The sequence below is a fragment of the Panonychus citri genome, unplaced genomic scaffold (genome assembly GCF_014898815.1).
Source record: "Panonychus citri isolate SS breed McGregor unplaced genomic scaffold, ASM1489881v1 Contig00110, whole genome shotgun sequence".
Taxonomy (NCBI): domain Eukaryota; kingdom Metazoa; phylum Arthropoda; class Arachnida; order Trombidiformes; family Tetranychidae; genus Panonychus; species Panonychus citri.
In genome coordinates this window covers 163,653-178,154 of record NW_026515515.1, presented here as the reverse complement: position 1 = coordinate 178,154, position 14,502 = coordinate 163,653, and the positions used below count along the sequence as shown (strand labels likewise).

Here is a 14,502-nt window from a genome sequence, read left to right as displayed (position 1 = left end):
AGAACTGAAAGTTTTTGATAAAAGAAAACAAATTACATGAGTGACAATCATTTCCATTTATTGATAAATGAATATTTAACCCGATTAAAAGTTCGAGAAACTTTTTCGATAATCAGAAAATGAAGAAAATCCCTTCGATTGAATAATCGAATCAAAATAATAAAAACCTTACATGTATCATACGAAAAACAAAATGATAAAATGTAACCAATTAAACTCTTAGACTACATAATTATACCAACAAACAATTAACTATTATAAACTAGTTCTCATTATAATTGCTAATTTGGTTTTATTGTCATTGATTATCTTGGAAATTATGATGAAAACTCAGCTTCAACCTTGATTATCTTGGAAAAATTGACTTAATGATAGACTAGGATCCCATTTTTATCAATTTCTCTCATTTTTCTGCCTAAAACACAATTAAAAGTCATAAAAATTGAAGAAACTCAATTAAAATCGTAACTTTAATTGTAAGAACAACGAGCGCCATCTATGAGATGTGATTAGAACTTTTTGACCAAAGTAAAAAAAAATTCCCAAAAATTTGATCAATGATCATGATCACCAGAGTATATTTATAACTGTGATTAACTTAGCATCTTATAATAGTAAATAATATTATCCTTCAAATTAAATCAAGGTTACGATTTAATGAGCAAGTAACTTGAATGAGTAAGTAATTGACGTATAAAATGACCCTCTTAAAGAAAGAAAAGAAAGAGAAAAAAATAATAGAAAATCATTTTTCTTTTGTCTTTTCTAATTCTCAATTGAAAAAAAGATGAAAACTCACATTGAGAGTTCAATTGATCTCAAATGATGATTATGACGCTGTTATTGTTTACCATTCATGGAAATGATTTCTCATCATGATTACTATGAGTACCTACAGTCAATCATCATCATCATCATCAACTACAATCTCATCTTCATCTCTACCTCAATAATCATTGAGGTTTTTTTGCTTTGTTTCCTTGAGCTTCAATATTACCGTTATTTTCCCATTGACGACAATTGTAACCCAATTAATGGTTATTAATAATCTCTAATTAACTTGTAATCATTTTCTCTGTCATATTTTTACCATAGTTTTCATGTTGACAATTAAATTAAAACTAAATTTAGGTCCATAACTTTTTCTACAATAAATATAATCTCATAGATTGATCTTATTGTTGATGTTGGATTAACTTGTTGGATAATCTTCAACTAATCTTAATCTTGATTAGTTCCATTTGAATGTAATATGGAAAAATTTAAAACGTCATTCAAATTAGATGAGGAGAAGAAATTTAAATTTAATTGTCATGAACAAATAGACGTCACAATTAGTATATAAATTGTAATTTTTTTCTTCTCAATTTCCATTAATGTAAACAAAATATTTTCTCGGTTAAAGTTCATCAACCACAATCAAAGAGCATCAATTTACCAAATCTAATCAACAACAATTAACCTTTTCGTTGAGATGATGATCAAGAGACTTAAACTATTAATATGTGAACAATTTAAGGCCAATGAGCTGATTTAACTTTGATTGGTTTTGTGAATAAAAAATTAACCAGAAAAAAATTCTCGAAATTGATTGAAAATGTCAACAGACTCAAAGATTTAATTTCTTTTCCCAATTTGTACCTTTAACCAACTGATTAACTAATTATGTTTGACGTAAATGAGAAGACAAGGTTTTCTTTTTTTAAAAAAAAAAGTTCTATTAAATCATGGAACTTGTCAACTTCTGGTTAATTAACTAATGATAATTATAAGTAATCAAGTTATACATCACAATTTAACTTCCTTGGAACAAGAAAAGTAACTCTTTCAATGAATATCAATCACTGAGATCAATCAGATTAATCACCAAATTGAATGATGAACATTGTTTACAATTGGAAAATTCAATTGAATCTCCGGTAAATTAATCGATTATTAATTATCACCATTAATTGTTTACTTTTTCTCAGACAGGAAAAGTGAAAGATTATCTAATTGTTAATTTGGTTTCCTTTCAGAATTTCAATTCTGTAAACTAATCATCTTGTCATCTTCTCTCTTTCTCTTTCTCTTCTCTTTCTTTTTCATTCATTCTCTCTTTTTCATCTTTCTATTTTTCTGTCTCAATATTTATCTTTCTTCTTCTCTGTCGACATTTCCTTTTGCTCCCTTATCATCCTCATCTTCTTCCACCCTTGGTAACCAAAGTAACTCTGACACTTTATTCTGATGATTTTTCATCTCTCTCTCTCTCTCTCTCTCTCTGATATTTGGTGATTTTTTTTCTACTTATTTATAAATAGTGATATTAATTGTCTTCTTAAATTCAGTTTGACTTTGCAAGTTTAATCAACAACAGTAATTAAGTAAATATCATAATCTATTTCTATTCTCAATCTAATCTCAACAGTTTCTCTTGTTTGTTTACAATTTGTTTCTCATTTTGTCTCAACCATTAAGCATTTTGGTTGATTGTTTTCTCCCATTTAATTTAAATTTCCCAACAGTTGACAATTTCTACAACAATTTCAATCGCAATTAACATTACTGTGACTCTTTCGATACCTTGGACACCTCGAACCACAAGGAGATACAACGAAAACAATTAATAACCGATGATAATTTTGTGACTTATTGCCAAACATTTTCCATCAAAATCAACAACATTCCTAATCCATATTGTCAATTGAAAAGCTCAATCGTTAACCTGTTCATTAATCCACTCACCTAATCCATGGTAAAGATTTCATCATCATTATCATAACCATATCTCTAATTGAATTACTCTCTATTGGTTTTGTTTACTCATCTTCTTCTTGGTTAATAACTCAAATCAATATCATCATCAAAGTATATCAATTGTTTACATAAAATAAGACGCTAACCTCACTAATCCATTATCCATTTCTCAATAATCACTATTATGGCCTCGGTAACCATGTCTCAAGCTCCTTCAAGTTACTCATCAAATAGCTCATCAAATCAATCAGGTTACAGTGAAAATGATATAACATCAAAATTTGGTCGGATCAAGTTTTCTGATGGTCCAACGTTGATTGTTTGTGACATCGACAATAATGATGCTTGTAATTCATCAATGAAAAGGTCAAACGAAGATGATTCACCAATGATGATCTCACCATCAACAACAATAAGTAAATCGGTAGAAACACCAATTGCAAATGGAACGACTGTTAAATTATCATCATCATCATCATCTACTCATTCAATGAAGGAAACCATTGAAAGATCACCATCAACCTCTTCATTGAGCGTTCCCACTGTTGACGTTGATGAGAAAAGGCCACCTCTTCCTGATGAGAACATGATGATTGACGAATCACTTTAAACAAACAACAAGATGATTATGATGATGAGGATGATTCAGTTATCGTTTCTGATTACAGATGAAAATGATGCAAAGAAAGAAGAAGAAGATGAAGATGAAGAAGAAAAGAGAAAAGAAAAACTACAATTGTGATAATACTTTTTCTTTTTCTTATTCTTTTCTTCCTTCTCCCTCTCAATTAATCTCTATTCTTCATCATCATGATTAGCTTGTTATCCTTTTCCTTTTTCCCATGAAAACATGAAAATGTTTCTATTCAGGAAATGATTAACTTAATCTCTCATCATTGCAACATTTTCATTCGTTGTAAATATTATATAACATTTTCTCAGAAAGTTTCCATTTTGTTCAATTTTCTCGCTTAGTCCGAGCCAAATATTAATTTCGCCACAAACAATAGATGAATTTATTGTTGTGCTTAATTTTCTATATCTAAATTGTCGTTAATTAACATCACAATTAGCAGAAATTTTGTCAATTTCTTTTCCTTTTTCTCCTAATTATATTCTATCTCTGTCTCTCTGTGAACCTTCAAGGTAACTTTCAATTCCCTTATTCCTTTAAATCATCATGAAATTATCGTCATCTTGGTGATGATAATCAATACATATTAACTGATCATCATCAACATCCAATTACATGATAAAAGTTAATTATATCCAATAGATTATATTGATTATTTGCAATCAAAACAAAGTAAATATGAAAAAAAAAGTAATCAGACTTTTCAATACATTGTATTGGTGTTTGTCTGTTTGTCTCATATTAATTACAATTAATATTTGACAACAATAATTAACTATTTTGTATCTCCATTGATAATTTGGCTGAGAAAAAGTTAATTACTGTTAAATTGTAGACCTATTGATTAGGTATTGATATAATAACAATAAGTAAAACAATGATTTAATTGTTATTACCAAAGTTTGACTCTAAATTTGTATTTAACTAAATTGTTGTTATTTATGCTCATTTGGTAGACATGAAAATTAACTTAATTTAGTTTGAGAAAATTAATTATTATGTAAATGTTTATGATGATGGTGATGATTATATTCAAAACGATGATTTAATTGTGGTTTAAATTGATGCAATTTAATTAACCACAGAAACTTAAGCAATGTCACATTTGCCTGTAAATTTATTTTACAACAATTAACTTCTAATATGCTGCTGATCATAATTAAATTGTCAAATGCATTTGATTGTATTATGAAATATTTAATGAAAACAAAGTATAATATTTAATTATAATTAAAGAATCAATTATATGAACAATTAAGATTAAAGTTTCCATTTTCTTTTATCAAAAACAATTAACAATTAAGCTTTGTGATCAATGTCCACTTGATAATTTTTATCACTCCAATTAACTTGGAGGTTTAGTTGATTGACCCATTCTAATTAATGGTCACTAAATTAATTGAATGAAATACAATTAAGAATCAATTGATTGTCTGGTGGATTATTAGATTTGATTAACTTTTTCTTGTTCATTGTTGCTTATTAATGATTCTCAATCATGATAATCTTACTTTGGTTAACACTTTTGGGTGTGCCGGTGATTTGATTAATAATTCAGATGATTAAAATGAAGCTAACTAACAATTAGTGACCTTCAACCCTAAACTTAATTGTTTCATCAATAATCAGGAGTAAAAATCAAAGTAAATGATCAACTAACATGTTAAATCAGTAGTTGCAATTGCAAATCATTACAATTTACCTTTCAAGGTCCATTTTCAATTTCTAAATGTATCGCGATGATTAAGGCAAACAATTAACAAATAATTGTCAAGATGATGATAAATTATCATCACCATGATTAAGATGATGAGACTTTAATAGTGTTTAGTGCGTCAAGAGATGATTTTTAACCTAAAATAAACTCGAAAACTTTTCTCTCGAAAAAACTTTTTGAATTAGATCCAAAATTTCATATCAACCATCAAATACCTTGCTGGTAATTGATGCAAAAATTGTGTTGATTAAAGTTAATTGTAAAGGTTATTAGTCATCACAATTACCTCAGACAATCAGTTAAACCAGTTTACTAACCTAAGAGCAAATAAAACCCATTGGTTTTTACCTTAAAAGATTTGCATCAAATGACAGCTAATCAATTAATCATCACCAACACAACTAATCATATTGTTTCCGATAACAATTAGTGTTTCATATTTTAAACATAACAATCATCATTATCATCATCACCATTAAAATGATTGATTAACTTAATCAACCATTAGAATCACAAAAGGTTTTTTTTAATCAGATTGCATCTTAATTAACTTTGTTTTTTTTCTTGATATTTCCTCAAATCGTTGATTAGTTTTGATCAAAGTAAATCAATCGATTTCATATTATCATCTAATTACATTTTAAGGATAATCTTTACATTAATGTTTTCCATTGATTGTTTACAATTAAATTCGGTCAGTTAGATTAATTGTCGTAATAACAATCGATTTAATGATTTTTTTCTCTCGTTTTTTCTCAAAATTTTTCACAAGAAAACCTAACGATTCATGATACTGAATGTTCATGAATATTATCATGAGAGGGAGAAAATTTCGCTTATCATGTATTTTTTATTCTCTTTTTTTCCTCAAGAAATTTATCTTTCTACTCTTGCATTTATCGATTAGTTGACATTTTTTTCTCTCTCTCTCTCTCAATAATCACGTTCCAATCATCATCATCATCATGACGATCATCATCTTTTCCATGATCAAATTTAGGATGAGTTATCTTCTCATCTCCTTTGACCGTTACATATGATAACCTTGAATTCAGTTTCATTCCTGTTCTCATCCCCTGGTTCATGGTCATTGATGTTTTTTTCAATTGGTCAGTTTAATATTAAAGCTACAGAGTTATTATCATCAACATTGACCATATCCAATGTCCCTTTGAATAACAATTAAGCAAATAAATGATTACATCATCGTATTATCATTAATATCAACAATTTTCATAATCAATTGATGATCATTAGTGTTGATCATGAATTAATCAATTGAATAATTATTGGCCATTTTCATTACTTTTTGAATGAAATTTATTCAAATCTAATAAGTTAGAAGCTAATTACTAATTTTCATTGATAATTAGGTTTGTACTCACATGGTAAAAGGTTATGTAAAAGTAATTAACCAAATGATTGGCTTGCTAATTAATCAATTGATGAGTTAAATTTAAAATTTAATTTGCAAAAGTTAATCAAATTGTTGTACTTAATTGATTACTTACTAATTTTGCTTCATTGAATCATCTTTAAACACTTTTGCTGATGATGGTTACAATTAAATTGCTACTAATTAAAACAATTAGATTGGTGATCTTCTAATTGTTGACGTAATTAATTTAGTTTATTTGACGTACATGTTAAATTATCATCGTATTTCAATCAGATTATCAAGGTGAGTTACCTGTAGATTTTGAACAAAATTTAGGAATCCCTTTTGATGAAATTAAGATTAATTTAGTTATCGATCTGATCCTTAATTAATGAGAGAGAAAAAAGATTAATTGTCTATCAATCGGTATCTAAACTAAGCTAAAAGTAACAATTAACGATCATTTTTTTCAACCAATTATCCTCAAGTGAATCAATTAATTAATCCATTTAGTAAACATGATACGAAACAAAATAATAACAACAATCGGATTGTAATCAATGATTTTGCTATAAATAGTTGTTACTAATTGGCTTTAATTCAGTTTCATATTTCACTGGGTGAACAATTTTGATTGTCATCATTTGAATTGATTGTAATTTGAAACAATGAATATGAGTGTTAACCATAAAACCATCATGAGAATCAATTTAATCACAATTAAACTTGAACTTTGAAAGTTAATTTGGTTGTTGAAATGATGTAAACAATTTCAATGATGAAAATCAAATTAGCCAATTAAATTGTTTTCAAAAAGTCTAAATATTAGATGAGAGTAATTAACTGAAACATTATTATTATTATGAAACCTAATTTAAAGCTTAATTGTTATGAGAAAACAAAAATAATAACAATTAACGATTAATGTATAAATTAGCAATAAGGAACTGAATTAAAGTTGATTGCCTTGGAGTTACAATTGACTGTCTCATTTGGTATAATAATTAACTATTCTCAGTATTTAGTTGATCAATTAAATAATTGTTATAATCATAATTAAGATATTCTTGTAACATTGTTTTTTACTATTTTTTTATAATAATTATTTGTGATCAAATTGCAGGTTAATTGTAATAATAATCAACAGTGAGTATACAATAGATTGAAATTATTATTATTACATTGTATCAAATTATTACAAATTGAAATTTAATTACAGCAAGAATTGATTTGGTTGCATTTTGGCTCGAGATATTAATTGTTTTCATATTCAAGTTGATTAATTAATTCAATTTGTTTTGTTTTCTAGGACAAGGTTAATAATCAACAACAAGGATACTGAGGTAACAACAATCAGAAAAAAAAGGATTTTTGTTCATGAACAGTTTTGTCCTACAAAACTAATTGTTGTTGATTAATTGTTGATAACAAGTGAGGAGAGAGAGAGAAAAAAAAACTAAATTACAATCAATTTGAAAAGAGAGTCACTTGTTGTAACAATTAATTAACAGAAAAATTGATTCTTTTTTGTTGTAATAATTAATTGAGATATTGAATTGTAGTTTGTTCATCAATTGATTGTTGATCCTCATTTTTTAATTGATGTTTCCTTGGTTGAATGTTGGTTGTGTGTTCATATTTTTGTTTTCCCGGTGAATGATATTGTTATGGGTGATGATGGAGATGATGATGAAATAGAAATGAATTGGACCAAATTTGAAACTTTGGTGATTTCTGGTTGAAATTGGGTCAATTTAGGTTTGGACATTTTCGTGGTTCCCTATTTTCTTACTCTTTATATATACTTTCTTTTGTTTGGTTTCTTTTATTCTTGTTGCTTGATGATAAACATTTTGTTGATGATGGTGATGATGTAATCCATCAAGATGAAGATGCTGATGATGAAGACAGTAAAAGTAACGCTGACCTTGAAATAATTTGTTCATTCAGATTATCATTATTAGTTTGTTGTTGATGTGGTTATTTCATGTCAACAATAACAAAAGGACAAAGAAGGTCATTTCTAAAGGTATTTCAAGTTGTCAGTTTTTTTTGTTGATGATAAAATGTTGAGTAGACGATGAAGATGAAGATGATGACGATAGAGATGATGATGATGATGATGATACTGATGACGAAAGGCAACCCCATGGTTGTTGTTATTGTCGATGTTATTTACATTTTTATTTATAATTGGCTCGATTCCAAGGTTGACATGTTGAATATCTGTGTCATTATGAATGTTTTTCAGGGTGAATATTGTAAAAGTCAAAACTGGATCAACATGAGTTACACTTAACAGACAATTCAAATTGAAATTAACCATCCTAATTAACCAAAATTGTTTACAATCGGCATAAAAATATCATCAAAAGTTTATCATCATCAAATCATCTCATCATTTTGCGTTCTCAATATTTTCCAATTCCAACATTTTGTTTCCTTTTCCTTCCTTGTCCATTGTTGTTGTTGTTGTTGTGAGTTTTCAATATCTTCTTAACTGTGATAAAAATATAAACAAATTGAATAAGAAAAAAATTATGGAAAAATTATTATTAATCAAATTGTTATGGAAAAAAAAATATTATCATAGTTGGCGAAATGCTGTTGATTATTATCATAAATATTATCCTACTATAATTATCGTTGTTAATAATATTTATCAACGAAGGTCAAACTAAAGTTAATTGTCCTTAGTCAATCTTGTTTCATTTTAACAATATAATGAACCTTGGTGAGCAAAAAAATACTCATCACAATTCATTGATTTCAACACAACACTAACGATTACTATTCAATTAATAATCATATAGTTTGACTTTGATTTTAACCTTCGTTGATATAAAAAAAAAATATTATTAATAAAACAAGTTTTGCTGGAAAATGTTGTGTGCAAGTCTAGTTGATTAGTGTAAGTTAATTGCTATGAAAAGCATAAAATATTTAAATTGCTCAAATGTACAATTTAAATTTCATCATGTGTAACTTGAGTTTTTCAAGTGATTACCTTGTGTTTCATGATGGTCACTTTTATATGGACATTTTCCTGTGTCAATTATGAGGTCAGGTCAACCTTTTCCTGTTCGTTATCATCATCAGTTGTTATCATCGTTACTTTCGTTGTCTTTGTCTCTTTGTTTTCATATTATTTACAATCAGATGTTAGGCTGAACTTTTGAGGTTAGAATTGTTTAATTGTTTAATTGTTTGTGATTTTTTGTGTTGAGTTGATGATTGTTGGTGGTTAATTTGATTCTTTGTTAATTGTTAATCTTCATCTTCATTAAATTGTTTTCCTCTTTTTTCTCTCGCATCAGGGTTACCAGAAAACTTTACCAATTCCTAACAGTTAATCGTCATAATTCCGTCAATCGATAGAAATCAAATATTCTTCTGTCCTAATTGATTGATGAGAGATAGTTGAGAGAAGTGAGAGAAAAAAAAAAGAATAGAAAGAAAAAAATCAAATGAATAAAAAGGTAAATCAAGAGAGATGATTAGGAAACAATGATAATAATTAAGAACAACTAATTCAGAGATTAGATTGTAAATGAAACTGATGGAAAAACAAAGAGACTAGAATTTATGATCAATAATAAGATGATGTTATTGATGATGATTAAGAAATTAGAGATCCGATTAATTGTGAAAAATTAATGGTTACGATTTAGTTATCATTATGAATAGTCAAGAGTCTATTGAGACCGCGAGAGTTTTTTCTTGTGATAATTATTTTCCAAGATGCATTTATAATACATCGAGCAATTAATTGAGATTATTAGTAATTTAGTTAATTGATATAAGTGTATATCCAAGTATATTTTGCTCTTATTTACTACTTTTAAATCGGGTTAATTTTTTCTTCAACTTTTTTTTTCAATCTTTCATGTTTATGTTTTGATGATTGACTGACTAGGCACGATAATAGTGTAATGATGATAATGATTATCTCATTATGATGATGATGAATTGATTTAAAAAGGGCTAAGTTAATTGAAAGGTGATGATTATTGCAAAATTCAAGCAAGAAAACTCAAATGATCTAAGAGACGGAAAATTGATAGTAATTTGTTAATCGAAGTAGAAATTGACATGAAATTTGTTGAGTTTTTTTGCTTTAAGATTTTGTGATTTTGTGTTTTTTTAGTAATTGGTAGTTTCCTTATTTTTGGTGTAAAATAGTTAAATTTAATCAAAAATTGTACTTGTACGCAAATTCCTTTTGGTGAGAGGTGCAGTTGCCCCCATTTCACCTGCTGATGCTCCTATCATCCCAGAGCCATTTGAAGGAGGAATGAATGTTGGTACTGATGAGTTGCTTCCGCTGGGTATTGGTAATGGACCGGCATCGAATCCTCTAGAATTGTAAACCATTGGGATGGGTCGAAGGTCAAGTGGTATATTTCTATTTTCAGGATCATGGAGAATAGGTTGTTGTAATGATGATAGGCGACGATCAATTTCAGGATTACTAGTTCCAATTACACCTTCACCTGTGCCCTTAGCGTTAAAGTCACCCCTTGGACCGAAGTTGCCTCGGGCACCATCAACAGGGCCCCTACCATTAAAGTCACCTCGAAGATTTTCGACCCTAGGATTGAAGTTACCTCGAGCACCATCAACAGTACCCTTAGCATTAAAATCACCTCGAACACCTTCGCAAGGAGGCCTACCATTGAAATCGAACCTACCTCGAATACCACCCACTCCAACGCCAACATTACTTCCGGCTGTACCATCGCCACCTCCTCCACCCTCAACATCAACACCGCCAGTGACGATGCCAGGTTCACCTTGTTCTTCTTTAACATTTTGAGGACGATTTTTACCCTGGATGGTAATTCATTGACGAAATTGATTAAAGAAAGAAGAAAAAAAAGCGTTAAAATTTAAATCAAGTTAAGCTTTAAAGCCAAAATGATACTGAGAAAGTGCATAATAAGTTAATTACTGCACTTGATTAAAACTTACAAATTTAAGCAGATTCCAATCAAAGATGTAATCGTAAGTGAATCCTTGTCTATGAAACAATTGCCTTAACAGTTGCCTTAGATAGGAATAATCTGGCTTATCTTCAAATTTGAGATTTCTGCAGTAGTTTAGGTATGTAGCAAACTCGGACGGGAATCCTCGACAGAGCTCTTCAACGGGTGTAGTTAACTTTTTCTCACTTATTCGCTCATACTTTTGGCGTTTGGTGGCCGCTCTTAAGCCTTGCCAGGGAAGGCTACCCCTATTAAAATACATAAGGACATAACCAAGAGATTCAAGATCATCCCGTCGACTTTGTTCTGATCATTAGAAGGAAAGATAAATAAAAATCGACAGTTAATTAGTAAATTGAGTTATGAAGTTACTATGATAATTATTAAATGGATAATTAATTAAGTACGACAGTAAATAGTTCAAAAGAAAAAAAGTAAGCTTAAACTAGGTTAGAAGTTTCATGTTATAAAGTATGACTGAGAATAGTTTATGAATGCTTCTTATGTTGGTGATGAAGATAAACTTGAACTGGATTAGCAAAAGCTTAGCTAAGTCTTTTTTTTTCCTGGCACTAATCATCATTCCATGAGAGTATGAGTTATTCTTACCAATTCCTAAATGTGTATTGATACTAGCATAACGGGCAGTTCCAGTCAGATTTTTATTTTCACGGTAAGGGATGTGTTGAAGGGATCTACTGTCGCGATATTTCTTGGCAAGGCCAAAGTCGATAATATATACAAGATTTCCCTTCTTCCCGAGGCCCATGAGGAAGTTATCAGGCTTGATATCTCTGTGAATAAAACTTTTAGCATGGATAAATTCTATTCTATGGATCTAATGAGGAGAGAGAAAGAGAGAGAGAGAGAGAGAGAGAAAAGAGAACAATTTGTAAGTTGTTAGGTGATAATCATGTAAACAAGAACGCATAAGGGTAAGAGAAGTGAGAGAAAAAAGCAAACAAGGCATCAACAAATAAAACAGGAAATGAGAGGAAAAATCATCTTCTTTAGCTCTCACTCATTGACTCACTCACTCACTATATATCTATATTTTGTGCCCCTCGCCATTCATGTTGATGAAAGAATAGCGGTACAGGCTGGAGATTGGCACGAGTTACTGAAGGAGAGGAGATTTCAGGAAGTACTTCAACGAATTATCTTCAGCATTTTCTGCCTGGGATGGTAAAAACTACTACATGCAATTTATCTCCCTTTTTTCTTTCTCTTCCTTCCTTCCTTCCTTCCTTCTTTCTTTATTTCTCTTTCTTTCTCTTCCTTTCATTTCAATCCTCCTTCTTCTCCAATCATCATTATAATTTCAACCAACTGCAACTCAACTAAGTTCAGTAAATAATAATGGGCAGAACAGAAACAACTGATAGGGTAAAATAAGAATATAAGGAAAATGAAATATAAGGTTGAAGATGATTAAGATGATGGAAAATGGGATAGAAAGAGAGCAGGGTCAAGTGAAGGGGAATATCATCAAAAAACTCACCAATTGATCCGCGAGCAGTAGTACAGTCTTTAAACTAAATTTTCGATTACAAAAGTTGAACAAATCTTCTAAACTTGGACCTAATAATTCCATAACCATGACATTATAATCACCTTCTGAGCCACACCATTTGATAGATGGTATTCCGACTATTTGATAATCAAAAATATAGGAAGATAGAATAAAAAAAGGTAATCAAAATTGAGATAAAAAATATTTCAAAAAATATATGTGAAAATAGAGGAATAAATAATTGACTATAAAATGAATTATTCTTTAGGTGAAGTCAAAGCCTGCCTCCCATTGTTATGTTTATCATTGAATCTTGTTTCTCTTTTTCTCTCTTTCGCTCTCCATGTTTTCCAGTGCCAAGTGTCAAATAATAACTTGATGTATAACCAAATTGAACAGAGAAAGAGATACAGAAAGAACAAGAGAGTAGGAGAAAGACAGAAAAGAGAGAGAGAGAGAGAGAGAGAGAGAGAGAGAGAGAGAGAGAGAGAGAGAGAGAGAACAAAATAAGGAGAGAAAAAGAGGTGTTTAGCCTTGACAGAAGGAACTGGTAAGGCTAGAGAAACATTTCTCTTGGGCAATGGCCTCTAAATGAAAATAAGATGAAGAATAAATTGTAATTACTTACCTCCTCCATACATCATCCGATATATTTTACTTTCAATATGTAGCTGGGGATGCTTTGTCTTAAGGCATTCTAATTTGATAGCAACTTCTTCTCCAGTTGCTATATTGGTACCTACAGGTGACCATTGACGTAACCGTCAACACAGAATAGATAAAGAAAGAGAAGAAAGAGATACAATGAGAGAGAGAGAGAGAGAGAGAGAGAAAGAGAGAAAGAGAGAAAGAGAGAAAGAGAGAAAGAGAGAAAGAGAGAAAGAGAGAAAGAGAGAGAGAGAGAAAGAGAGAGAGAGAGAGAGAGAGAAAGAAGAGAAGACAAAAAAATAGTGAGAAAGAAAACAACCAAAGTAAGCCATTTGAAGGTAGAAGAGAAAAAAAGAAAGAAGAAAGAGGAAAAAAGGCACATGATGATAGTCAGAAGCAAAAAGAGAAAGAGAGGAAAAGAGAGAAAGAGAGAAACAAAAAAGGGAACAAGAGAGAAGAGAAAAACAAAGGATTAGTAATTGGAGACAAAAAGAATATTTACAAAAAAAATTGAACAATATTGAGGAAAAAATAGACCAGAGAGAATCCAAATTGAGAAATAAAATAGAAAATAATGGAAAAGATGTTGAGAGAAATGAATACATACCGAGATAAATATCACCAAAAGAGCCTGATCCAATTTTACGGCCAAGCCTGTATTTATTTCCTACTCTTAACTCCATGGTTAAATTTGAATATAATTGATTAATTAACTAAGTCTATTTTCTAGATTAAGTGAGTGTTGTTTAATTATTTAGAAAAGAATAGAGAGAAACACAGGCTGGTGTATAAAACAACAAAAAAAGAAAATAATACAGTCACTAAATATACACACAACACTTACACAATTTCAACAATAAAGAAAATCATTTAATAATAAGAATCTCC

General features: G+C 29.6%; 2 protein-coding genes across 5 annotated transcripts; one reads left to right on the top strand and one right to left on the bottom strand.

Moving 5' to 3' along the window:
* Positions 1-2,923: 2,923 nt before the first annotated feature.
* LOC128389709 (putative protein TPRXL) lies at positions 2,924-3,349 on the top strand. Its single transcript, XM_053349340.1, has one exon. It carries the CDS (start codon positions 2,924-2,926, stop codon positions 3,347-3,349), a length of 426 nt encoding a protein of 141 aa, XP_053205315.1.
* Positions 3,350-7,621: 4,272 nt separating this feature from the next.
* LOC128389741 (casein kinase I-like) lies at positions 7,622-14,446 on the bottom strand. 4 transcript variants are annotated; one of them, XM_053349372.1, is made up of 8 exons: positions 14,222-14,446; positions 13,595-13,705; positions 12,955-13,103; positions 12,063-12,291; positions 11,440-11,759; positions 10,674-11,298; positions 9,476-9,866; positions 7,622-8,968 (listed from the first exon to the last, which is right to left on the bottom strand). In XM_053349372.1, the coding sequence occupies exons 1-7, from the start codon at positions 14,295-14,297 to the stop codon at positions 9,850-9,852; spliced, it is 1,527 nt and encodes a 508-aa protein (XP_053205347.1). In that variant the 5' UTR covers positions 14,298-14,446; the 3' UTR covers positions 7,622-8,968; positions 9,476-9,849. The 4 variants fall into 4 exon arrangements, with proteins under 4 accessions (XP_053205347.1, XP_053205345.1, XP_053205348.1 ...); XM_053349370.1 differs by having other exon boundaries at positions 9,476-9,861; XM_053349373.1 differs by having other exon boundaries at positions 10,680-11,298.
* Positions 14,447-14,502: the final 56 nt, after the last annotated feature.

Bases quoted from the DNA above. Each gene is read 5' to 3' on its own strand.
- LOC128389709 (XM_053349340.1), top strand. From the start codon at position 2,924: ATGGCCTCGGTAACCATGTCTCAAGCTCCTTCAAGTTACTCATCAAAT.
- LOC128389741 (XM_053349370.1), bottom strand. From the start codon at position 14,297: ATGGAGTTAAGAGTAGGAAATAAATACAGGCTTGGCCGTAAAATTGGA. The intron at 13,104-13,594 runs GTAAGTAATTAC...ATTATCAAATAG, and splicing joins TCGGATGATGTATGGAGGAG to TCGGAATACCATCTATCAAA. The intron at 9,862-10,673 runs GTACAATTTTTG...CAATTAGGACAG, and splicing joins CAAAAGGAATTTGCGTACAA to AAGAATATTTGATTTCTATC.